Here is a 27,521-nt window from a genome sequence, read left to right on the forward strand (position 1 = left end):
ACGTTTGAGAGAGTGCAGAGAAAATTTACAAGAATATTATCAGGTCTTGAGGATCTGAGTTCTAGAGAAAGGTTGAATAGGTTTGGGTTTTATTCCCTGGAGTGTCGGAGAATGAGGGAAGATTTGATAGAGGTATACAAAATGAGGGGTATAAATAGGGTAAATGCAAGCAGGCTTTTTCCACTGAGGTTGGGTGAGACTAGAACTAGAGGTCATGGGTTAAGGGTGAAAGGTGAAATGTTTACCTCTATTGGTGCAGGCGTGACCTGTACAAAAAGGACGGGTTACACTTAAATCCTAGGGGGACCAATATCCTGGCAGGGCGATTAGCGCGGGCTACTGAGGTGACTTTAAACTAGAATGGTTGGGGGGTGGGAATCAAATTAAAGAGGCTAGGTGTGAGGAGGTTAGTTCACAACAGAGGGATGGGAACCAGTGCAGAGAGACAGAGGGGTGTAAAGTGAGCGTAGAAGCAAAAAGTACAAAGGGGAAAAGTAAAAGTGGCAGGCCGACAAATCCAGGGCAAGCATTAAAAAGGGCTAAGAAAGTTGTAAAAGAGCGCCTGAAGGCTTTATGTGTCAATGCAAGGAGCATTCGTAATAAGGTGGATGAATTGAAAGTGCAGATTGTTATTAATGATTATGATATAGTTGGGATCACAGAGACATGGCTCCAGGGTGACCAGGGATGGGAGCTCAACGTTCAGGGATATTCAATATTCAGGAGGGATAGACACGAAGGAAGGGGAGGTGGGGTGGCGTTGCTGGTTAAAAAAGAGATTAACGCAATAGAAAGGAAGGACATAAGCCGGGAAGATGTGGAATCGATATGGGTAGAGCTGCGTAACACTAAGGGGCAGAAGACGCTGGTGGGAGTTGTGTACAGGCCACCTAACAGTAGTAGTGAGGTCGGAGATGGTATTAAACAGGAAATTAGAAATGTGTGCAATAAAGGAACAGCAGTTATAATGGGTGACTTCAATCTACATGTAGACTGGGTGAACCAAATTGGTAAAGGTGCTGAGGAAGAGGATTTCTTGGAATGTATGCGGGATGGTTTTTTGAACCAACATGTCGAGGAACCGACTAGAGAGCAGGCTATTCTGGACTGGGTTTTGAGCAATGAGGAAGGGTTAATTAGCGATCTTGTCGTGAGAGGCCCCTTGGGTAAGAGTGACCATAATATGGTGGAATTCTTCATTAACATGGAGAGTGACATAGTTAATTCAGAAACAAAGGTTCTGAACTTAAAGAGGGGTAACTTTGAAGGTATGAGTCGTGAATTAGCTAAGATAGACTGGCAAATGACACTTAAAGGATTGACGGTGGATATGCAATGGCAGGCATTTAAAGGTTGCATGGATGAACTACAACAATTGTTCATCCCAGTTTGGCAAAAGAATAAATCAAGGAAGGTAGTGCACCCGTGGCTGACAAGAGAAATTAGGGATAGTATCAATTCCAAAGAAGTAGCATACAAATTAGCCAGAGAAAATGGCTCACCTGAGGACTGGGAGAAATTCAGAGTTCAGCAGAGGAGGACAAAGGGCTTAATTAGGAAGGGGAAAAAAGATTATGAGAGAAAACTGGCAAAGAACATAAAAACGGACTGTAAAAGCTTTTATAGATATGTAAAAAGGAAAAGACTGATAAAGACAAATGTAGGTCCCCTGCAGACAGAAACAGGTGAATTGATTATGGGGAGCAAGGACATGGCAGACCAATTGAATAATTACTTTGGTTCTGTCTTCACTAAGGAGGACATAAATAATCTTCCAGAAATAGTAAGGGACAGAGAGTCCAGTGAGATGGAGGAACTGAGTGAAATACATGTTAGTAGGGAAGTGGTGTTAGGTAAATTGAAGAGATTGAAGGCAGATAAATCCCCAGGGCCAGATGGTCTGCATCCCAGAGTGCTTAAGGAAGTAGCCCAAGAAATAGTGGATGCATTAGTGATAATTTTTCAAAACTCGTTAGATTCTGGACTAGTTCCTGAGGATTGGAGGGTGGCTAATGTAACCCCACTTTTTAAAAAAGGAGGGAGAGAGAAACCGGGGAATTATAGGCCGGTTAGCCTAACGTCGGTGGTGGGGAAACTGCTGGAGTCAGTTATCAAGGATGTGATAACAGCACATTTGGAAAGCGGTGAAATGATCGGACAAAGTCAGCATGGATTTGTGAAAGGAAAATCATGTCTGACGAATCTCATAGAATTTTTTGAGGATGTAACTAGTAGAGTGGATAGGGGAGAACCAGTGGATGTGGTATATTTGGATTTTCAAAAGGCTTTTGACAAGGTCCCACACAGGAGATTAGTGTGCAAACTTAAAGCACACGGTATTGGGGGTAAGGTATTGGTGTGGGTGGAGAATTGGTTAGCAGACAGGAAGCAAAGAGTGGGAATAAACGGGACCTTTTCAGAATGGCAGGCAGTGACTAGTGGGGTACCGCAAGGCTCAGTGCTGGGACCCCAGTTGTTTACAATATATATTAATGACTTGGATGAGGGAATTAAATGCAGCATCTCCAAGTTTGCGGATGACACGAAGCTGGGTGGCAGTGTTAGCAGTGAGGAGGATGCTAAGAGGATGCAGGGTGACTTGGATAGGTTGGGTGAGTGGGCAAACTCATGGCAGATGCAATTTAATGTGGATAAATGTGAAGTTATCCACTTTGGTGGCAAAAATAGGAAAACAGATTATTATCTGAATGGTGGCCGATTAGGAAAAGGGGAGGTGCAACGAGACCTGGGTGTCATTATACACCAGTCATTGAAAGTGGGCATGCAGGTACAGCAGGCGGTGAAAAAGGCGAATGGTATGCTGGCATTTATAGCGAGAGGATTCGAGTACAGGAGCAGGGAGGTACTACTGCAGTTGTACAAGGCCTTGGTGAGACCACACCTGGAGTATTGTGTGCAGTTTTGGTCCCCTAATCTGAGGAAAGACATCTTTGCCATAGAGGGAGTACAAAGAAGGTTCACCAGATTGATTCCTGGGATGGCAGGTCTTTCATATGAAGAAAGACTGGATGAACTGGGCTTGTACTCGTTGGAATTTAGAAGATTGAGGGGGGATCTGATTGAAACGTATAAGATCCTAAAGGGATTGGACAGGCTAGATGCAGGAAGATTGTTCCCGATGTTGGGGAGGTCCAGAACGAGGGGTCACAGTTTGAGGATAGAGGGGAAGCCTTTTAGGACCGAGATTAGGAAAAACTTCTTCACACAGAGAGTGGTGAATCTGTGGAATTCTCTGCCACAGCAAACTGTTGAGGCCGGTTCATTGGCTGTGTTTAAGAGGAAGTTAGATATGCCTTGTGGCTACAGGGGTAAGGGGGTATGGAGGGAAGGCTGGGTTCTGAGTTGGATGATCAGCCATGATCATAATAAATGGCGGTGCAGGCTCGAAGGGCCGAATGGCCTACTCCTGCACCTATTTTCTATGTTTCTATGTTTCTATGTTTAAGGGGAACATGAGGGGGAACTTACTCACTCAGAGGGTGGTGAGATTGTGGAACAAGCTCCTACAAAAGTGGTAGATGCAGGTTCATTTTCAACATTTAAGAGAAATTTGGATAAGTGTATGAATGAGAACAATATGGAGATCTATAGTCTGGGTGTAACTCATTGGACTAGGAAGATTAATAGTTTGGCATTGCCTGTTTCTGTGCTGTAATGTTCTATGACTCTCTGACTCATTAACCTGTGTGTACATCTGGTTAACCATGAAACTTTGACTAAACTCCACTATAGTCTTAGTCATTTTCTAGGCCTGAGGCGGAGTTTAGTCAAATATCAACCTGTATTTTTTTCATCGGGTTGAACTATCTAATACCAGAGGGCATGCATTTAAGAAGAGAGGGCGAGTGTTCAAGATGTGCACAATTTTTTTTATATATACAGAGGGTGGTGGGTGCCTGGAATATGCTGCTAGGAGTGGTGATGAAGGCAGATATGAAAGAGGCATTGAAGAGTCTCTTGGACAGGCACACGGATACGTAGAAAATGGAGGGATACAGTATTGACCATGTGCAGGCTCCTCTGTAAGCTCCTTGCTTTGACCTTACCTAATCCTTCTGATTTTCTCATGCCATTTTCCCAGGGTGGCATTCCACAGATGCCTGCCTGAATCCCACCCCCTCGCTATATCACACTTCTGTGCTGTCAGAAGGAAACTGGGTAAATCTCTCGGTACTTATTACTTATTCTGTTCTGAAGTGAGCGACTGTAACTGGGAAGCTTGTTAATAACACGTGGCTGAATTCTCCTCTGAAAAATCAGAGAATGATTGCCAAATTGTGACAGACAGTAGCATTGTTCTATGACTGGATGATCAGAGCCACGTATAGAGGAGACAGAATGGCATTATTCTGTAATGGGTGTCACGGATAAATTGGAAGAGGGCAACTCCGAGCTCAGTCGTCTGGCAGTGGCCACTACCTTTGGGGAAAGGAAGAATGAAAACATAGAATGGAATTACTTACTTTCCACAACGTGCTCCGGTTTTGGGCTGTGATTTTACTTCTGTTGCTTGGTGCATTTAATATAAAACAAAGAACAATACAGCACACTACAGGCCCTTCAGCCCATAATGTTGTGCCGAACTTTTAACCTACTGTAAGATCAATCTAACCCTTCCCTCCTACATAGCTTTCCATTTTTCTATCATCCATGGGCCTATCTAAAGGTCTTTTAAATGTCCCTAATGTATTTGCCTCTACCACCGTCCCTGGTAGGGTATTGCACGCACCTCCACTCTGTGTAAAGAACTTACCTCTGACATCAACCCCCCGCCACCCCGTACTTTACTCCAATCACTTTAAAATTGTGCTCGCCTTGGATTAATTATTTCCATCCTGGAAAAAAGTCTCTTGCAGTCCACTCAATCTATGCCCCTGATCATCTTGTACACCTCTATCAAATTACCTCTCACCCTTCTTCACTCCAAAGAGAAAAGCCCTAGCTCACTCAGTCTAGTCTCATAAGACATGCTCTCTAGTCCAGGCAGCATCCTGGCAAAATGTCTGCAATTTTTGTTTTATTTCCTCTTTTCACAGTGATGACCCCATACCTTGCAGAAGTGTATATCCTATGGGGGAATTTGCCCACTTGTTATGTGCCCTAAAATGATTTTCTTATAAAATTGCTGGAAATGCAGGTCACCATAAGAAAACTGTGAAAAAAATGAAAATACTGCATCTCTTTAAACAAAGGGATTGAGAACAAAAGACAAAATTAACATCCATTCTCTCTGATGTTGATACACACAGGGTGGGATTTTAGGCATTGAGATATAGTCTTTGGTTGGAAATCATTCCAACTTTCTGGCAGTTTGGGAAGTTAATTCAAGATTGTTTAATGTCATTTCCAGTGCTCCCTGATGGGAATGGGACAAAGAGTCCATGAGCAAAGTGGCTGGGATCCTTCACGATGTTCTTCCAAGTTGACCGAGTTAAGACCATGAGCAGCTGCAGTGCTCCCACACCTTTTCGTTAGATATCACCTTCACTGATCACTCACACACTTGGAACTTCGCTCCTGTCATTTAATCTCCGGGCTCTGAGCTAGAAAAGAACGCAAATGCAAGAAATCATTTTTCCTTCATAATTTTTCAAATCTACGAGAGTTTCAGTGTCTGGCAAGAACAAAGAACTAATTAAACTAATGATGCCAAATGAAACTAATCCTTTCTGTCTGCACATGGTTCATATCCCTCCATTCTCTGTATATTCATGTGCCTGTCTAAGAGCCTCTTCATTGTCTCTTACCTATCAGTCTCCATTGGCAGTGCATTCCAGCACTCACCGCTCTCTGTATATAACGAAAATTGCCCTGCACACACACTTTGAATTCTTCCCCTCTCATCTTGTTTTCTCCTATTTGATATATTTTGACCCTAGCAGAAAGAATCTAGCAATATATCTATCTACGCCTCTCATAATCTTATAAACTTCTATCAGGTCTTCCCTTAGTCTCCACCACACCAGAGAAAATTATGCAAGTTTGTATAACCTCTTGTTTATAGTACATGCCATCTATCCAGGCAATATCCTGGTAAACCTCTTCTGCACCCTTCCCAAAGCAGCAAGAACAACCTTATAATGGGGTGACCAGAACTGTATGCAATACCCAGGCCTAACTAGAGTTTGATAAAGCCGTAAAATAACTTCCTGACTTTTGAACTCAATGCCACGACCTGTGATGGCGAGCATGCCACGACCCGTGATGGCGAGCATGCTACTTACCTTCTATATGACCCTATCAACATGTGCAGCCACCTTTGAGGAGTTGTGGACTTGGACCCCAAGATCCCTCTGCACATCAACTATGTTAAAGATCCCGCTATTAACTCCAATTTATTTTTCTTTTTAATTGGTGCAATGTTTCTCAGTGCTTTTGTGATCCTTTGAATTGAATTGACTTTATTACTTACATCCTTCGTATACATGGAGTAAAAATCTTTACATTACGTCTCTGTCTAAATGTGCAATGTGCAATTATAGTAATTTATAATAAATTCTGTGTACAACAGGATAGTAAATATAACGTAGAAATACAGTTGAGTCAGCATGAATTAAGCAGTCTGATGGCCTGATGGAAGAAGCTGTCCTGGAGCCTGTTCATCCTGGCTTTTATACTGTGGTACCGTTTGCCGGATGCTAGCAGCTGGAATAGTTTGTGGTTGGGGTGACTTGGGTATCCAATAATCCTTCAGGCCCTTTTTACACACCTGTCATTGTAAATGTCCTGAATAGTGGGAATTTCACTTCTACAGATGCACTGGGCTGTCCGCACCACTCTTTGCAGAGTCCTGCGATTGAGGGAAGTACAGTGCCCATACCAGGCAGTGATGCAGCCAGTCAGGATGCTCTCAATTGTGCCCCTATAGAAAGTTCTTAGACTATGGGGGCCCACACCAAACTTCTTCAACTGGCTGAGGTTAAAGAGGCACTGTTATGCCTTTTTCACCAAATAGCCGGTATGTACAGACCACGTGAGATCCTCAGTGATGTTTATGCCGAGGAACTTAAAGCTGTTCACACCCTCAACCCCAGATCCATTGATGTCAATAGTTAACCTGTCTTCATTCCTCCTGTAGTCCACAACCAGTTCCTTTGTTTTTGTGACATTGAGGGAGAGATTGTGTTCTTGACAACACTGTGTCAAGGTGATGACTTCTTCTCTGTAGGCTGCCTCATTATTATTTGAAATTAGCCAAATCAGTGTAGTGTCATCAGCAAATTTAATTAGCAGATTGGAGCTGTGGGTGGCAGCACAGTCAGGGTATGCAGAGAGTAAAGGAGGGGGTTTAGGACACAGCCCTGAGGGGCAGTTGTGTTGAGGGGCAGAGGTGAGGGAACCCACTCTTACCACCTGCTGGCGACCTGACAGGAAATCCAGGATCCAGCTACACAAGGCAGGGTGAAGGCCGAGGTCTCTGAGCTTCTTGTTGAGCCTGGAGGGAATTATGGTGTTGAATGCTGAACTGCAGTCCAAGAATAGCATTCCCACATACGCAATTTTGGAGAATATTGCAGGTGTTACTGATTGTTGGATAATTTCATTGTTGGGTTTATAAAATTTATTTTGCATGCTTTCGTTGTCATCAAATGAAAAGTTTCTCTTTGTTAAAGTTAATCCTTTGTTCAAGTACATTGTTCCATTCTGTATCTAATGTGTATGCAAAATTCATATTACAGTATGCTCTAAAAAGAAATAAAATTGTAATAGGACGATAAGGTTACAACTTTTTGAATTGGAATTTATTCTTCTGGGACATCATTTTCTTCTGTGTCCTTACAGAGGGCACCCCGAGCTGCAATAGCATCACACTAACCGCTGTGTTACCATAGCACCTCAGTGGCACGTAGATGATTGAAAAATGGAAGACTATGCAGGAGGAAAGAGTTAAAAGGCCAGCACAACATTGTGCACCAAAGAGTCTGCATTTTGTTGTAATGTTCTCTTTTCTATGTAATTTGAGAGATCTTGATAGAGCTGGATGTAATTTGGTGCTGGTATTTTGGAGAAAAAGTCTTCAGATGTCCTCAAACAAAAAATACAGGGGGATCCTGATCAGTTAGGTAAGTGGGCTGAGGAGTGGCAGATAGAGTTTAATTCAGGTAAGTGTGAGGTATTGCATTTTGGAAAATCAAATCAAGATAGGACTTTCACAGTGAACAGTAGGACCCTGGTGAGCATTGTAGTATAGAGGGACATGGGACGTCTGGTACATGGTTCCTTGAGAGTGGTGTTCACAGGTAGGCAGAATAGTTAAGAAGACTTTTTGCATGCAAACCTTCATCAGTCAGGGCATGGAGTATAGAACTGGGAACATTTTATTGCAGCTGTATAATTGTTGCTACAAACTGCATTGTTGAAACCACACAGAGTATTGTGCTCAACTCTGGTCACCTCACTGTAGGAATGGTGTTATTAAACTGGAAAGAGTGCAGAAAAGATTTACGAAGATGTTACCTGAACTAGTTTGGACAGGCTCGATCTTTGTTCCTTAAAGCAGAGGAAACTGAGGAGTGACCTTGTGGAAACGTATAAAGTCATGTGGGGTATAGATAGGGTGAACACACACAGTCTTTTTCCCCATGGTTGGGGAATTTAGAACTAAAGAGCACAGGTTTAAGATGAGAAGGGAGAGATTTATAGTAGGAACCTGAGGGGCAACTTGTTTATTCAGAGGATGGTCCACATATGGAGCAGGCTGCTAGAGGAGGTGGTTGTGGCAGGTGCATTAACAACATTTACAAGACTCTTGGACAGGGACATGGACTAGGAAAGATTTAGAGGGATATGGGCCAGACGCAGGCAGATGAGACTAGCTTAGATGGGAATCTTGGTAGGGCTGGACCAGTTGGGCCGAAGGGCTTATTTTCCTGCTGTGTAGCTCTTCCTAACAGTAACTATGGTAAGCTGGAGCCGTCGATCAGGAAGTAGCAGATACAGCATTCAGGAGTTTTGGCCTCAAGGTCAAAGTCAGGTTTATTCAGTTTAAAAGTTATGCTCTTACTTTTGTTTTCACAATCCTTACATGTGGGATGAATCCCAATAAAATGTACTTGTACACTCAGTGGCCACTTTATTAGGTACACCAATACACCTCATTAATGCAAATATCTAATCAGCCAATCACGTGGCAGCAACTCAACACATGCAGACATGGTCAAGAGATTCAGTTGTTGTTCAGTCCAAGCACAGAAAAGGGAAGAAATGTGATCTATGTGACATTGACCATGGACTGTTTATTGGTGCCAGATGGGGTGGCTTGCGTATCTCAAAAAAATTATGATTGCCTAGGAGTTTATAGAGAATGGTGCGAGAAACAAAAAACACCCAGTAAGCAGCAGTTCTGTGGGTGAAAGCACCTTGTTAATGAGAGAGGTCAGAGGAAAATGGCCAGACTGGTTCAAACTGACAGGAAGGCAACAGTAACTCAGATAAACATGTGTTACATCAACGGTGTGCTGAAAAACATTTTGAATGCACAACTTGTCAAACCTTGAAGTCAATAGGCTACAGAGGTAGAAATAACAAACATGCTTCTAGAGGCTAATTTATTAGCTACAGGAGGTATTGAATAAAGTGTCATCTGAGTGAGTATTTGTATCAACATTAGTCTGCTTCCCTGTCAACGCTTCAGTGAGGGAGCGTTAACATTAGCACCTGCATTTGCTTTAAAGCTATGTCTTGCCCCTCACACCAGATTTCTGGATACTCATGAACAGTACAACATCATTTCTAGCTTGCACTTGCTTGTATTTTGTAAATTACATTAATTTATTTGTATTGCACTGTACTGCCACCAAAAATGACACATTTCATGATACAAACCTGATTCTGATTCTATGATGGCTACATAAATGTGCTGACCAGGTCCCCGCCTATTGCAGATAATCCCTTTGCCTTTTCTGCCTCTTTCTCAACTTCTGTGCAACTTAAAACTTGTTTTCTCACCAGCTATACACAGAGGATCTGGAGGTCAGGCAGCATCTGGGGAGGGAAACAGACAGTTGATGTTTTGTGTTGAGACCCTTCATCAGGACTGGAAAGAGAGCCCATAAGTGCATCGGGTCTGCTCTGCAGATAGAGGAGAGATCACCGGTACAAAGAAGTCAGAGAAGAGATGGAGTGAGAACTAGCAGATGCTAGTTGTCCATCTCACCAGAAATTCTGCTCGACCCATTGAGTTCCTCCAGCAGATTATTTGCCAGAGGGACAGGAATGATATTGTAACCCGGGGTGGAAATTTTCAGTGCAGAAGTGGTGGCAGTCATGAACTGATCAAGCTGTTGAATAGAATGCCTTGAACATCTGAAGCAGGTCATGTTTTGACAGGGTCTGGCAGACAGTGAAATCTTCAATGTTCTGTGCTTTCTGTGCATGAGCAGTTCAATTCACCGCGGGTGGTAAACATCAGAGCAGCGGGCCGATGGCTCTTCCCTGCCGTGTTGCGGGGCCTTGGTGACGGTCAAAGCAGTCGGTTTTGACAGACTTGTAGGTTTGTAAAATTTAATCTTGTGAACAGAGGCCGTCATCTTCAGTAAATGAAATTTTGCAACTAATAGCTGAAAAGGAAAACCCAACAGGAATAAATTGTTGCCTCTCTCCTCAGAGAGAGATTTTTTTGCTTTACTCTTGCAGTCTCTCCAATGTATGCCCCCATTTGTTTCTTTTCTTGGAGTGTAGGAGACTGAAGGGTGACCATCATCAAGGATCCTGACCACACATTGAAGTTATGCCTTTTTTTGTTTTGGATTCTTCGACCAGGGGAATTGTCCACCCTATGTGCAGCTGTCAAATCCTGGAGGAATTTTCTTGGTTTCTATGGGACCTCCTCTCATTCTTTACAATCTGGAGGAAATAGTCCCAAAATACTTGATGTCTAATCAGACTGCAAGCCCACCAATCCCGTGATACTTCCCTCTACTCTATATGTGGAAAGTTTATCTTTATAACATAAGCTTAAAACTGCACAAGAACTGACTGCCAGACGAGATAACAGTTTTTTTCCCTCAGGCTATGAAACTAATGAATACACTGCCTCTCCGAGATCTCGAGTTCAAGTTTAATTGCCATTCAACCATACATGAATACCCATGAATACAGCCAAACAAAACAGCGTTACTCCAGGACCAAGGTACAAAACACAGTACTAATTGTCACACAGAGCATATATAAGATAACAGAAAAAAACAGTCACGTACTTAAAAAAAAATATAATCCAAATCCCTGATTTCATGAATGTTGCAGCAGTCAGCAGTCGAACACAATATGGCTTGTCTTCTGCCATGTGAACACTGGATGGCAGCACTGACACCAGCTTGAATGCCACACCACATCGCCTCCAGTGGAGTGCACAATTCTGATACCTCTCTCCTGGGTGGCTGTAAACAGGCAACACCGCGGCTTGAGGCCTATGAGACTATATAGCTTCTCCATATTTCACCCCCGCCATCCGCCAATAAACTAGTAAATCGGACTTGCAGCGTTCCACATTACTGATGTTCAACAGGGTTTTTCAATGGCAAGAAAAGTGACAAAGATGATCACTTGCTGTTAAACTGCACACTGTCTTCAAGCACCAACACCTCTGATGCCTCTGACACAGGGAGCAGCACAAACTGCACAAAGTCCAGCTCCTTCAGTTTCTCCATTGACGGAGTAGACCCGCAGGACTTTGAGTTTTTAATGTCTAGCAGGGAGTTGCGATTGTAAAAACTGTGTTTTTTAAAAAAAGGCAATAACATCTTTGGTTGGTTCCATAGAAGCCACTGCATCCGAGTGTGAGTGTGTCACCATCTTACTGGACAGCGAGCTGTTTACTGTTTACTTGTGTTGTGCATTACATGTAGTTTGAATCGAAACATTGTTGAGGATCCTACCACCCATCCCACCATCTCTTTAACCCACTACCGTCAGGGAGGAGGTACTAGAGCACCAGGACTAGGACTGCCAGAATGGGTAACGACTTCTTCCCTCAAGCTGTGAGACTAATCAATACCCTGCCACCACTGAGGTCTTGTCACTCAGACAAGGAGCTGTTTACTGTACTGATTACTGTTACCTGTGCTGCACACTATATGCATTTTGAATTATATTTTATTTAATTATTTATGGTAATGCTTCGGTTTGTGTGCTGTGTATGATATATCTTTTGTGGGTGCACCGTGTTCCGGAGGAAAACTGATTTATTTGGCTGTATGCATGTACAGTCAGCTGACAATGAACCTCAATGTGAACATGATGTAGTGTCACCAATGTGATCACAGTAAGTCTGTAGTAACATAATCCTGTATTCACATCCTTCCTTAAAATTAAGGCTGACTTCCATTTTTATCACCATATTGTACCTGTGTGTTCTTCACTATTTTGAATCCAAGCACGCCAGGATACCTCGAAACATCAACATTACCCAATCTCCCTTCATTGAATGAGTTCTGTGCTTTCTTTAGCCACTTGAAGCTTCTCTATGTCCTTCTCCTTACTCCTAATCCCAACATGGAAGTATTCTGCATTCTAAAACGCGATAGGTGAGGGTTAAAGTTAGTAAGTTTTGGACAGGCTCTGTTGGCGAGGGAAACATGGCGACACTTGTGGGCTGACCCCAGCACATCCTTGGACTGTGTTGGTTGTTGATGCAAATGACGCTGTATGTTTTGATGTACATGTGACAAATAATCTTTATCTTTCCTGTGAACTAGATTAGATGAGGGTTTAAAATAGAACATGAATGGCTACAGTTATTATTTAGAAAAGAAAGAGTATAGCATGACTGTAATCTCAAATAGAGGCTGCAGGTGGCAAATATTTTCAAAATCATTATTTTCTCTCATTCCTCAAAAAAAAAGATGAACATTTGTTTGAATTATACCATTTCTGAGTGGATAGTTGTGATTTATCACATTGTAGCAGCACACTATTGCTTCAAGTGTGTTAGTGGCAGAAAGTAATCAACAGTGACCAAGGCTGGACTAACACACAAGCTGCTAGAAGAACTCAGAGGGTCAAACAGTGTCCATGGAGGGATTGGGGGTGGGGGGGAAGAAATTGTCAACGTTTTCGATCAAAATGACAATGATTCCTTTCTCCCCACAGATACTGTTCAACCCGCTGAGCTTTTCCAGCAAATCATAAACACGAGATTCTGCAGATTCTGGAAATTCTATAGCAACACCCACAAAATGCTGGAGGAACTTAGCAGGTCAGGCAGCATCTTTGAAGAGGAATAAATAATTGATGTTTCGGGTCGAGACCCTTCATCAGGACTTGATCAGAATCAGTTCTTCCAGCAGGTTATTTATCGGTCCAAGATTCCAGCTTCTGTAGTCATGGAGCTGCCAAGGCTTGACTGTCTGGCTTGATGTGGTCGTGAGCACTTCAATGGAATGTGATACCTGTGGTCCTAGGGACTTGGAGAACTTGGTAAATTGATTTATTACTGTCATATGCACTGAGGTTCAGCAAAAAAAAACAGAAGATTAGCAGGTGATGTGTTGTCCTGTTGGTGCCAAGCCTTTTGTTTGGTGTGATAGTGTAGAAATTAATTGTCAAATGCTCAATCTGCAGCGTGTTTGTTCCTGCAAGGCCACCTGACCTATTCCAGCACTGCACAGCGCTGTCCTGTCAGATGTGGGGTTCACTCTCACTCTTGTTGTTTTCAGCTTCTCAAGTGCAGGACTTGGTGCTTGAAAATTCTTTTTGTTAAGTTTTGCTTCCAGGACAACAACCATATCTGTAACTAAGAAGAGCAGGGTGAGTTGCCTTAATGACTGGCACCCAGTGGCACTTACATCTGTGATGAAATGCTTTTAGAGGTTGGTTAACTTCTGCCTCAGCAATGATCTGGACCCACTGAAATTTGTGTATCTCCACAATACGTCTATGGTGGATGTGATCTCATTGACTCTTCAGCCAGCCTGGGATAACTTGTTTATTGACTACAACTCAGCATTTAACAGAATCATTCCTACAGGAATGATCAAAAAGCTCCAGAACCTGGGTCTCTGTACCTCCCTCCACAACTGGATCCTTGACTTCCTAACAGGTAGACCACAATCTGTGCGGATTGGAAACAACATTTCCATCTTGCTGGCAATCATCACTGGCACACCACAAGACTATGTGGCTAAACACAAAGGCCATGTATAAATTTGCTGATGATACAACCATTGTTGGCAGAAATTCTTATGGTGACAAGAGGGCGTACAGGAGCGAGATACATAGCTAATTGAGTGGTGTCACAGCCACAGCCTTGCACTCAATGTCAGTAAAACCAAAGAACTGATTGTGGACTTCAGAAAGGGTAAGACAAGGGACCACATGCCAGTCCTCATAGAGGGATTAGAGGTAGAAAGAGTGAGCTATTTTAAGTACCTATGTGTCAATATATCTGAGGATCTAATCTGGACTCAACATATCAATGCAGCTACAAAGAAAGCAGCTATATTTCATTAGGAGTTTGAGGAGATTTGGTATGCCTCAAAAAACACTCAAATTTCTACAGATGTACCGTGGAGTGCATACAAACTGGCTACATTACCATCTGGTATGGGTCGGGGTGAGGTGGGGGGGGGCTACTGCACAGGATCAAAGTATGATGCAGAGTTATACAGAGTAAACTTAGTCAGCTCCATTCTGAGCACTAGCCTCCATAGTATCCAGGAGCAATGCCTCAGAAAGATGGTGTCTATCATTAAGTACCCTCATCACCTAGGTCACGTCTTGTTCTCATTGCTACCACAGGAAGGAGGTACAGAAGCATGAAGGCCCTCATTCAACAATTCAGAAACAGTGTCTTCACCTCTGCCATCCAAAGTCAACAAATTTCAAGGCGTATACCAGTACAATAATATTATATCTGATTCTGATTTTGTGCTGTCTTCTTGGGCATCTGTGGTTCCTTCACAGTTAGAAGTGGAATTCTCCGTGACCGGTATGGAACATTGTATGCGGACAGAGGGTGCTCTATTGGAATTTAAATGTAATATTTTGCATTAGGCATAGATTTAGAACAGAGATGCAGAGGGTAGTGATTCTGTGGAATTAATTGCCACGGATGACTGTGGAGGCCAAGTCATTGGGTATATTTAAAGTGGAGATTGATAGGATCTTGGTTAGTCAGGGCATCAAAGGTTATGGGGAGAAGGCAGGGGAATGGTGTTGAGAGGGAAAGTAAATCAGCCATGATGGAATGGCAGAGTAGGCTCAAAGGGCTGAATGGCCTCTTTTGCCTCCTCTTAGGGTCCTGTAGAAAATGCAACGTAGCAGTGTTACAGTCTAATCGGAAATCTGTGGAACAAACGTTGCTTTCAGTGAGCTTGTGAATGTTCCAGTTGGGCAGTTCCCAGTTGGAATGCATTATCTCCACAGAGTGGCTGGCCCAGAAAAAGAGGGCATTTACATTTTTAAAAATATTTCATTATTTTTGCATAGCCCTTTTTTTTTTGCAGATGGTGGAATAATTCCGTTTGAATTGTGGTGTTACGTGGAGAGAGACAACAGCTAGTTTCTGTGACAGACTGTCGCAGGTTGCATTGATTTAGTGACTGACAGGCCGGTTTTGAGCAGTGAACACAGGGCAGAACCTACTTGTCACTAGGTGTAGAACAGCACTGGCAGACAGTCTTAGCTGGACGTCCCACTAAAGGGTGAGTGGCTCCACGCTGCAGCTCTGCCCCCGTAATTCAGTGCAGTGTCCTTGTCTCCTGATGTGAGATTGAACCTTCTGATCTCATGCCTCAATCCTTCCCCTTTGAGAAAAGCATTCTTACAATTGGTGGATAGGTTAATTATTCTGGTAGTTATTTCACAGGGAAAAGTTCCCAGGCTAGTTACATTCTGGGTGCTATGCAGAAGAGCAACTGCTGATGAAGGTGTTAACGATCTTGTGGCTTGCATTGCCACAGTACCACCAACGCAGTGGAGTGGTCTGCATTCTACTCATGCTGCCAGTGATGCTGTTATATTTAACCAGAATCAGAAACATCAGGATCAGGTTGACTATCACTGTCTTGTATGACGTGAAGTTTATTTTTGCTGTAGCTGGTCAGTGCGAAGACATAAAATTATTACAAATAAATAGTGCAAAAAAGGATTAATGAGGTGGTGTTCAGGGACCATTGCAAAATTTGATTACGGAGGGGAAGAAGCGAGTCATGCTACTGTTACCTTTAACCCGCTGCCCTTCTCCTGCCCTGTGAACATGTCCATTGGGTCAGAGACTCCCAGGAGATGTTGGGGAAATGTGGTTCACCCTTCACCCACTAGAAGTGGATACAGAGGAAGATATAAAAGCATCTGGATGAGATTACACAAGGTAGGGTTAGTAAGTTTGCAGATGACACTAAAATAGGTGGTGTCATTAAAAGTGGAAAAAGGTGGTCAAAAATTACAGGGGGATTTTGGTCAGCTGGGTAAGTGCGCCGAGATAACGGCAAATGGCGTTCAGTTCAGTTAAGTGTGATATGTCAAAGCAGGTTAGGGCTTTCACTGAGAACGGTAGGGTGCTAGTGTATGTTGTAGAACAGATGGGCCAGTACATGGTTCAGTAGGTAGTAGAGGGATGTAAAGAGGTGTTCAGCACTGGCCTTCACCAGTTAGGCCGTTGAGTATAAGAGTTGGAAACTCTTGTACAAGAGTGTTCAAGATGTTTGTGAGGCTGTACTTGGAGTACTGTGCACGGTTTTGGTCATACTGTTATATGAAAAGTGTGGATAGCCTGAAAAGAGTGCAGAAAAGATTTACGAGGATCTTGTCAGGAATCAAGGGAGTGAGTTATAGGGAGATGTTGGACAGGCCAGGACTTTATACCTTGAAGCATAGGATACCTTATAGAGATATATAGATTCATGAGTGGCATAGAGAGAGTAGGGAGGGTGGATGTTATCACTCTTTTTCCCTGGGTTGGGGAATCAAGAATCAGAGGACAGAGAAAACAACCGATGTTTGTTCAAGCTTTTCTTTTAGCTTGCACTCTCCTATGCAGGCAGCATCCTGGTGAGCCTCTTCTTCACCCTTTAAAAGCCTCTACACTGTTCTGTATCCAACATTTCAGTAATATTTGAGTAATTGTGTGTGTGTGCGCGTGTATGTTACAAAACGTAACACGCGCCTTTCCAGTAATACCCTGTGTGGCATACAGTGGTGCGATATAGCTAGAACATGAGCTGCTAGAAAAGGAACCACATGTAGCCGGTGGGAACATAGGTAGATGATACTGATTCTAGCTTGGCTAATGGTCAGATAGTATTTTTTAAAGCCTTGGGCAATCCTGAAGTAAAGCAAAGCTAGCTATCCAGCTGATCTGAGGGTGGAGAAAACCGTGCAAATGGCTGTGGACAAAGTGAATTCCTGGATGTTGAAAGGTTCTCAAACTATTTAGGAAGGATGCTGAATTTTGATTGGTTTGCGTTTAACCATCAGGATTATGACTCAAACCATGTTGCGAAGTTGGTGATGTTGTTAATCGAGTCGTAACTTGTGAATCAGAAGTTCACCAAGTAGCCACGTGGATAAAGCTTTAGTAGTGCTCATTGTACAGAAATGTAGGAGCAGAGGAGGCCCCTCCGTCCTCTCCCATCATTCAACATGACCGCGGCTGATTTGTCCCAGGCCTCAACACTTTGTACCAGTTCCCCATCACCCTCAAGATTGCCCCCAGATCTTTGAAAACTGTATTTCTTCCAATGATCTGGCCTCCTCCACCCTCCGGGGTCGAGAGTTCCAGAGATTTATAAAAGCAAATGCTACGCCCTTCTGTTTAAATGTTCTGCCCCTTATAATATAACTAGGTACCTTGTTCAGCACTCTCCCGCTAGTGAAAACCTACCCTGCCATGCCCCTCTCTTATCTCAATGAAGTCACCCCTCATTCTTCTCAGCTCCACAAAAAACCAACACATCCTGTTCAGTCTCTCTCAAACCTGGCGTGCATCTCAAGATGAAACTGGAGGTTAAGTGTGTTCAGAAGTGTTAAACTTTGTGATTTTAAACCGGGATCATCACATTCCACAGTGACAGATTTCTCTCTCTGCAGGGTAATGAATGCTCTCGGGGCATGCGTTTCACACTCGGATGAAAAGGTGCCCTGGGTGAGGTCCAAGCAGTATGGATCTGGATGAATTTCCACCACCACCACCTGAAGGTAAAACATGACAATTCCTTACCTCAGCCTGTGTGTACGATATGACAAGCAATTTGTGGTTGTTATTCATGCTACGATTGGGTAGTTAGCTACACAATAGATAATGCTGTTGCCTAGACGGAGGGGTTGAATGCTCACATATTTCAGGAATGCACAAGTCTTAGGCGTTTCCTGCAATTTTTAAATAGCATGGCAGATTATTCATCTGTTTTGTTCAAGCTAAATTAATTCCTTTATAGCAAGGTAATTCTGTGTAGAAGTTAATCAATCTATTGAAATGCGTCTACCCTACAGTAATAGAAAATAGGGTGATTTGGGTAATGATTCAAAGGTATTGGCTCCTGATCTGGAAATGTAACCCAGTTATCCCAACACTAACATTGAACGTTACCTCTTCTACACATCAGTCAGAATTGTAATTGTAAGATTGTAAAATATTGTAAAATTTGCTGTTGTGTGGCAGCAGTACAGTGCAATACATAAAAAAATTACTGTGTTCAATAAAAATATGAACTCAGTAGTCACTTTATTAGGTACAGGAGTGGATTCTATTGTGGCCTTCTGCTGCTGTAGCCCATTAACTTCAAGTTTTGACCTGTACGTTCAAAGATGCTCTTGTGAACAGCGCTGTTGTAATGTGTGGTCGTTTTTATTATTTTATATTATTTGGAGATGCAGCTTGGAACAAGCCCTTCAGGTCCAACAAGCACTACCACCCAGCAACCCACCCATTACCCCTAACCTTATCACAGGACAATTTACAATGACCAATGAACCCACTAACTGGAATGTCTTTGGACTGTGGGAGGAAACCAGAGCATCTGGAGGAAGCACACAGGAAGAGTGTATAAACTTTCCTACAGAGGATACTGGAATTGAACTCCAAACTCCAATGCCCCAGGCTGTAATAGTGTGGTGCCAACCCCCTGTGGTACCCTATAATTTGAGTTACTATCACTTTCCTGTCAGCTTGAAGCAGTCTGGTGATTCTCCTCTGACCTCTCTCCTTAACAAATATGAGAAAATTTGAAGATGCTGGAAATCCAAGGCAACACACACAAAATGCTGGAGGAACTTAGCAGGCCAGGCAGCTTCTATGGAAAGGAATAAATGGTCGACGTTTCAGGCCAAGACCCTTTATCAGGACTCTTATTAACAAGGTGTTTTCACCTACAGAACTGTCGCTTAATGGAATGTTTTTTGTTTTTCGCACCATTCTCTGTAAATAGAAAAATGTTGTGCTTGAAAACTCTAGGAGATCTGCAGTTTCTGAGATCCTCAAACCATCCTGTCTGGCACCAACAATCATTCCATGGTTAAAATCACTTGCATTACATTTCTTCCCCATTCTAATGTTTGGTCTGAACAACAACTGAACCTCTTGACCATGTCTGCATGCTTTTATATATTAAGTTGCTGCCATGTGATTGGCTGATTAGATATTTGCATTAACGAGCAGGTGTACCTAGTAAATTAGCCACTGTGTGTGTGCATATATAATATGAAAAATAATTAAGCATGGTCAACGAGATGAAATTTGATGAGATGAAGCAGATGAATTTTGAGGGTTTTATACCATGAGATATAGGAGCAGAATTAGGCCATTTGGCCCACTGAGTTCTCTACCATTTCATCAAGGCTAATCCAATTTTCCTCTCAGCTCCATTCTCATGCCTTCTCCCCGTCTCCCTTCATGCCCTGACCAATGGAGAATCTTTCAACCTCTGCCTTAAATATACATACATACTTGGCCTCCACAGCTGCCTGTGGCTAAGAATTCCACAGATTCACCACTTTCTAGCTAAAGAAGTGCCTCTTCATCTCTGTTGTAAAAATACATGAGAGGTGAGGAGGGATGAGCAGACCAGGGAGTTATGGAGGGTGTGGTCCCTGCGGAATGTGGAGAGGGGTCAAACTGACAGAATGCACTCCGCCATACATCTGTAGAAATTTTCAAGTCTTTGATGATGTACCATACCTCCTCAGCGTATGGTTAAGTAGTCACTGGCATGCCTTTTTGTTAGCAGGACTAAAGGGCCAAACTTGAGGGGTAAAGTGAAGTGGGCTTTATATTGTGTGGTCTTTGTTCTCAGATACTGGTCAGTGTGTTCTCCTGTAAGGTCAGCGTTGACAGCCAGTAATAGTGCTTTTTGGCCAATTGTAGTTTGTAGTGGTCAGATGAGATTGTAGTTTCCTACGGTAGTCTGTAATCCACAGTTCCATCTTCAAGTTTAAGTTTATTGTCGTTCAACCATATATATGTGTACAATAAAATATATTCCGGAAGATTGATATTTAGCATAAGGTGCATTTACAACATAAATTAAAAAGTAAACAGTATAATGCAACTGGCACTTCATATGTGTTGAGAACTTAGATAGTGGCAGGGAGTTCAGTGATCTCACGGCCTGTGAGAGGAAGCTGTTTCCCAAGAATGATGATAGTTTAATAGCATTAGAGAAATCTTATTAATATAAAAGAGAAGGAGACTGACAGAACGTAAGCTTGTGTTTCAGTTGTTAGCTGCCATCTGTGTGTCAGAACCTGTTTCAAAAGAAGTGACCCAAACTGAACAATCTTGCTGTTGTTGTAGGAACCCTGTCCCAGGCACTTCCCTTAACTGATTCTCTGCAGGGACATGCATGTATTTTTTTCCGATCTTGGTTATTGATGAGGCTTTAAATGCAGTGATCAGTCTATCATGCTTTGTTCGGTGATGGGAGCTGTACGTAAACCAAAGTGCCATTTTCACTGATATTGTCAAGGAATCCTTTTTACTATATTATGAGTTGCAGGATCATGATAATTTCTCATGTTTCTAAGGAAATAGTTTGAACTTTGCTCCAGATCTCCCCTCCAGACCTTGGACCAGGTCCAAGTGAATTATCAGCATTGCATTAGCAATGGTACCAGTATTAAGTAACTTACTGCACTTCAAAAAGAACAGTTCCATGAATATGTCAGTCATAAAATTGTTGCTTTGTAGAGTCTGAAATATAGTAGCATTGGATACAGTCCAGATGGGGTTCATGAGGCTGATTTCTGATATGGGAGGATTATCCAACCTGGACAGACTAAACAGGTTGTGCCTGAACGAGGGTGATCTTATTGAGATATTTAAGATCCTGAGGAGGCCTGACAGGATAGATGTTGGGATATTTTCTCTGGTGGGAGAGTGTTGAATGAGGGAACATGATTACAAGTTAAGAGACTGCTTACTTAACACTGAGGTGCGGAAGATTTCTTTTTGCGGAGGGTACTGAATCTCTGGAATTTCTGACCCAGAGGGAGGTGGAGGCTGATCATTCGATACTGTAAGGCTATCAAAACAAAAATTTTGTTTCTTCTCCCAGGCAGTTAACTTTGATCAACTATTCACATTAACCCTGTCCCCCCAGCATCCTCTATTTATTATCCCCATCATTGCACTGTAAACACTTTAAACCAACTTTAAAATTTCTGTTTACATTGTAAATAATACTGGGATTTATGTATTTATGTACATTTTATTCCATATCCATACTGCAATCTCTAACTTATTTTATCATATACAATTCTGTATTCTTTGTAATTGTTGCTGCACCACAGCAAATTCCCAATACACGTAAATGTATATGGTGAATAAAGTTGATCCTTGATGTTTACCATGCAGGTTGATAAGGGCTGATCTTATATTGAGATATTTAAGATCCTGAGGAGGCCTGGTAAATGTGGAGATGTTTTCACCAGGGTGAGTGTCTCGAGCAATCAGAGATAAGTTACTTACACTGAGGTGTGGAGAACTTCCTTTTTCCACACCACAACAAATTCCCAATACACGTAAATGTATATGGTGAATAAAGTTGATTCTTGATCCTTGATGTTTAAGATGCAGGTAGATCAGATGAGAATGGAAGGCTGTGGGTACCTGGTGGAGTCAGAGGAGTTAAGTCTAAGGCGGATGAGTCATCTTCACATTCAGTGATGGGGCGGGTTGGGGACCCTGCTGGCCACTCCTGCACTTGTTCTCCAGTGTGCCTTCTGTTTTAGCCCTTTAGAACTCCAGCCCTTTCCATTGAATCAAAATTGATTGCCGTAAATCATCTTGCTGGGACCGTGTTTAATATCTCAGTCAGCCTGGTGTAGAGCATTGACAGGGGTCAAGGGTGGGAGGTGGGAGGTGGGGGAGGGGGGGATGTTATTCCTGAACATTCTTTACTTTATTACTTTTTCTTTTAATCGTCTTACCTTGGTGCTGTGAAGCAGATGTAAACACCTGTAGTATGTGTTCCAATGGTTTTGAACATAGAATGCCACAGCACAGATACAGGCTTTTTGGCCTAGTATGTTGTGCCAAGCACAATGCCAAATTAAATTCTATCTCTTTTGCTTGCACACAGTACATATCCCTTCATTTCCTGCACATTTGCGTGTCTATCCAGCAGCCTCTTAAACACCTTTATCATATCTGCCTCCTCCACCACCCCAAGCAACGCATTCCAAACATCCACCACTGTCTGTAAAGAGAAAGCTCCCCACACGCAGTACATGGATGGGAGGAGTATAGAGGGCTATGGTCCAGTTGTGGGACTAGGGAGAGTAAACTAGATGGACTGAAGGCCCTGTTTCTGTGCTGTAGTACTCTACGAATCTGCTATCAGATTTCTGAACGGACAATAAACCAACCCATGAACACTACCTCACTATTTTTACTCTCTGTCTGCACTACTTACTTATTTTAATTTATACATACTGTATATGTTCTTATATACCATATATATGTATATAAATATATCCTTTATGTATATGTGTGTTCATGTATATATAGTGTCTATATGTAGATATAGATATATACATATATATGTTTTATCATAATTTATAGTATATTCTATGTCTTGCATTTTACTGTTGTCACAAAACAACAAATTTCACAACATATATCATTGAAAATAAACCGATTGTGAATCTATAATACCTCTAAACTTTTCCCTCTCACCTTTAATGCATGTCTCCTTGTACTTTAAGTATTTAAGTTGTATAGCTTTCTGCTCTGTTTTTCCCTTTAAAAAACATACCTAGTTCAGTGACTTCTCCACCACACACCTCGCGATTGCTCTGGACACTGTACCCCCAAGGTTTTCGAATGACAGACAGACCGAAAACATCAGGCTACTTTTCTAACCCCAGCCTGCCTGCTGTTTTCGAAACCAAACCACTTAAGAAAACTGTAATCTAGTACATCTTGAGAAAAATTCTTGGATGTCATGGCACTAATCTGAATCGTAATGGGTCAGTTTTAGATCAGTTTCTGTCTCACTGTAGTCAAGCTAACAAGGCAGGCTTTCTGTGTAAGGCAAGGGCTGTGTTTCAATGAGTGTGGATCAAGAGGTTGCCCATAGCAGACAGAGAATGCGATTTGATACTAAAAATTCCTAAAACATCATCAGTTAAACAGCAACCTAGAGACAATGGGCCTTTCTTTCTGGTATGTGCTTTGAATGAGATGGGATGTGGAACAGCAGGGTGACTGTCAGTGCATAGTTATTCAGACTGCTGATAAAGAAACGTGTCTTTATTTTATCCTATCCTCGTATATAGGTCTGTCTTTAGTTTGGTCCCCGCTGTGCTGGCTGGAAACTTTATGATGGTATTTGTATTGAAACTGCCATGATTAAACCAAAAGTGGACATAAAATGTCATGGGGAAGAAGCCAGAATAAGAAGGTAGAGTACCCACCTTATTCTGGCTTCTTCCCTCATCTTGTCCAGTTTTGACTAGGGGTTTCGGCCCAACACGTCGAAGGTTTATTCCTCTCCATTGATGACTGCCTGACCTGCCAAATTTCTCCAGCATTTTGAGTGTGTCGCCCTGGATTTCCAGCATCTGCAAATTCTGTTGTGTTTATAAAATGTCTTGGTAACTTCTTTTGTTGACACGATCAACATTCAAATTTGCCGAATCCTATAAGTAGGTAGTAAACATAAATCTTTCCACTTACTAAACTTCTTTTGGGAGGAAGCTGATAATACTGTTGTAACTGAGGTTCTAGTTATTAAACTAGGGGCAAATGGAGGGAAAAAAAGTTCCTAACTCTGTCCAGGTTATCTTCTTTTGCACATTGATTGCTTGCCAGCCCTTATTTGTATGTAGTGTTTCATTGATTCTGTTGTACTTCTGTGAATGCCTGTAAGAAAATGGATCTCAGGTTAGCACATAGTGACATGTATGCACTTTGATAATACATTTATTTTGAACATTGGATTTGTTGAGGAACTGACATTTGGAAAGCCAGAATGCAGAACTGGGTTGTGGCTCATCCACACTATCCTGCACCTGAACAACACTAGTTTTCCAGCTGTCCATGGTTTAAGGAACATCTGTGTTAAGCAGAGGCAAATTATAGCAGTGTAACTGAAATATGTTTAACATTTTTATGTATATGGAACGTGAAGAAAAGAGATTGAAAAGTGTCATTAAGTAAAACAAAATAATTTGCTATCAGGCAGTTTTGTTTTTAATTCAGCAGTCAGTGCAGATGCACAAACCTTTAATGTGTGTTCACCTTCATGGAAGGGGTGTGTGTGTGTGTATGGGTGGGAGTGTGGGAAAGGAGCTTGTTTTGCTGTTGGTACTTTGTTTTGTTGTTGATGTTGTTCTGCATTGTGGATATGCTATAGTGGCAACATTTGCAGGCTGTCCCCAGCAGGTTGTGTTGGTTGTTAACACAAATAACACATTTCGTTGTATGTTTTGATCTACCTGTGATAAATAAATCTGAACCTGGGTTTTACTCCAGTATGAGTTTGGGGTTCTGAAGCAGTGATAGTGTGAAATGTGTGTACATAGATCTGATTTGGAGTTCTGTGGGTTTGAGATTCTGAAGTATTGGTAGTGTGATATGTGGGTACCCAGATTTGGCCTTTATGATGGTGTCTGAAGTGGACAATATAATGACTAGTTTTGTGGGGAATGCAAGACTGTGACCTGTTGTTTGCTGTTTCACATTTCATAACACTCACACTTGACCTTGGCTACAAGAGGAGTGACCTTGATGTGAGTGACCTCAGTGTGAAGATCACTGTCCAGCCAACAACTTCACGCAACACCAAGAGCCACCATTACAAAGTGCTGTCCCTTGGAGAGATGTGGATGTAAAGGGTCCCCAACCACAAGAGATTTTATAGATGCTACACATCCAGAGAAACACACAAAATACTGAAGTAACTTAGCAGGTTAGGCAGCATCTGTGGAGAGGAATAAACAGTCAACATTTCAGGTCAAGACCCTTCAGATCTTGTGTGTGGAGAGTGCATGGAATGCACTGCTAGGTTTACGTAAGTTAACACAACATCATAAGCCAAAGGCTCCTTACTGCACTGTAAGGCTCTATGATAGAAACCTAAGCAATAGCATCTATGGAAAAGAGTACAGTCGACATTTCGGGCCAAGACCCTTCAGCAGGACTCCAAAGTGTGTACTTTTTTCCAACGGTGCTGCCTGGCCTGCTGAGTTCCTCCAGTATTTTGTGTGTGTTGCTCGGATCTGCAGCATCTGAAGATTTTCTCCTGTTTGTGATATGAAAGAAGCCTGCTATCTTGAGTCATACTGGACTCAGTTCAGCAGTGATTTTTTTTCTCTGTATTTAGAGATACAACACAGAACAGGCCCTTCTGGCCCCACAAGCCGTGCTGCCCAGCAACCCACCTATTTAACACTAGCCTGATCAAAGGATAATTTGCAACTGCTGCGTCTTTAGACTGTGGGAGGAAATTGGAGAACCCAGAGGAAACACACACGATCACGGAGTAATGTACAAACCCCTCACAGGCAGCACCAGAATTGATCTACGACCCCACGCCCCAAGCTGTAAAAGCATCACACTAATTGCTTAAGTGGCGGCCTATGCTAGAATATTGGGCCAAACACTGCAATGGCTACCCAAAGTGTTGAACTTCTGTGTGATAGACAAGCATCCTGCTTCATCCCTTCAGGAGGTGGTGGCCTGCATTTGATTTGTTGCTGACCAGATGTCTAAGGATTCAAGAAAAGGTCCCTTTAAGTGTCTGTGTTGTGGAAAGGATGCCGCAGTGAATGGCTCCATTGAATCATGGCCTTAAGGCATCACAAGTGGAAGAGGGGGAAAAAAAGCTAAATACTAATTGAGGGTTTAAATCGTAAAATATTAGACGTTTTTACAAATGCACAATATTGCTGCAGGTTTTGTATTGACTTGTTCTCTGACAGCAGACTGGTTTATCATTCCACTATTTCTGAAACTTCTTGCAAGCAAAACATTCATTTTTGACATTTTCTTTGTTGTCTTAAGGTGGAGGCAGAGGTTCAAAGTGATAAACTATTTTAAACTTTACATGTTTGGTCATATGTTGCAGTATTTGTCAAATGGAGAGAGTGATTTTTAGTTAATCTGTAGAATGAAAACACATGCCCTTCACCTAGAAGCTGGTAGTCATAAAGTCATAGAACACTGCAATACAGAAACAGGCCCTTCAGCCCATCTAGTCCATGCCAAACTATCAATCTGCATCTGGATCCAAGCCCTCCATACTCCTCCCATCCATGTACCCCTCCAAATTTATCTTAAATGTTGAAAATGAACCTTCAGCCATCACTTCCATTGGCAGTTTGCTCCTCACTCTCTCTGACCTCAGTGTGAAGAAATCGCTCCCCTCCCCCGGTGTTCCTGTTAAATATTTTACCTTTCACCCTTAACCCATGACCTCCAGCTCTAAACTCACCCAGCCTCAGTGGAAAAAGCTTACTTGCATTTACCCTATCATAATTTTATATACCTCTATCAAATCTCACTCCAATCTCCTATGCTTTAGAAAATAAAGTTCCAACCTAAACAACCGTTCCTGAGACTCAGATCCTGAAGGCCTGGCAATATACTCGTAAATTTTCTCTGCACTCTTTCAACCTTTTTTACATCTTTCCAATAGGTAGGTGATTACAACTGCACACAATTTTCCAAGTTAGTACAACTTCATCATAACATCCCAACTCCTATACTCAGTACTTTGACTTATGAAGGGCAACGTGCCAAAGGCTTTCTTTATGACCCTATCTCACTGTGACACCAATTTCAAGGAATTATGGATCTGTATTCCCAGATCACTCTGTTCTACCACACTCCTCAGTGCCCTACTGCTCACTGTTTAAATCCTACCACAGTGCAACATCTCACAAGTGACAAGTGAAGTTTATTGTCATTTAACTATATACATGTATATAACGTATAGGAAAAAAACGTTTCTTGGAACCAGGGTGTAAAGCACATAACACACATAATACACGATAACTTATGAAGGTAAGGATAAAATCCACAGATGAATCACACATAAATAGCAAACTAAAGTGCACTAATA

General features: G+C 42.2%; 1 protein-coding gene across 9 annotated transcripts in view; it reads left to right on the forward strand.

Annotated features, from left to right (window-relative positions):
• Positions 1 to 27,521, forward strand: part of arhgef10 (Rho guanine nucleotide exchange factor (GEF) 10) — a 235,908-nt gene that overhangs the window by 23,467 nt on the left and 184,920 nt on the right. For 7 of the 9 annotated variants that reach the window (XM_063038799.1, XM_063038823.1, XM_063038819.1 and 4 more), the window contains exon 2: positions 18,049 to 18,156. In XM_063038799.1, coding sequence (XP_062894869.1) covers positions 18,120 to 18,156 — 37 coding nt within the window. In that variant the 5' untranslated portion in view covers positions 18,049 to 18,119. Of the gene's footprint in view, positions 1 to 13,110; positions 13,217 to 13,246; positions 13,438 to 18,048; positions 18,157 to 27,521 lie in introns of those variants that run through there. The other 2 variants (XM_063038812.1, XM_063038804.1) reach the window with 2 other exon arrangements.

This window comes from Mobula hypostoma, chromosome 2, assembly GCF_963921235.1.
Source record: "Mobula hypostoma chromosome 2, sMobHyp1.1, whole genome shotgun sequence".
NCBI classification, from domain to species: domain Eukaryota; kingdom Metazoa; phylum Chordata; class Chondrichthyes; order Myliobatiformes; family Myliobatidae; genus Mobula; species Mobula hypostoma.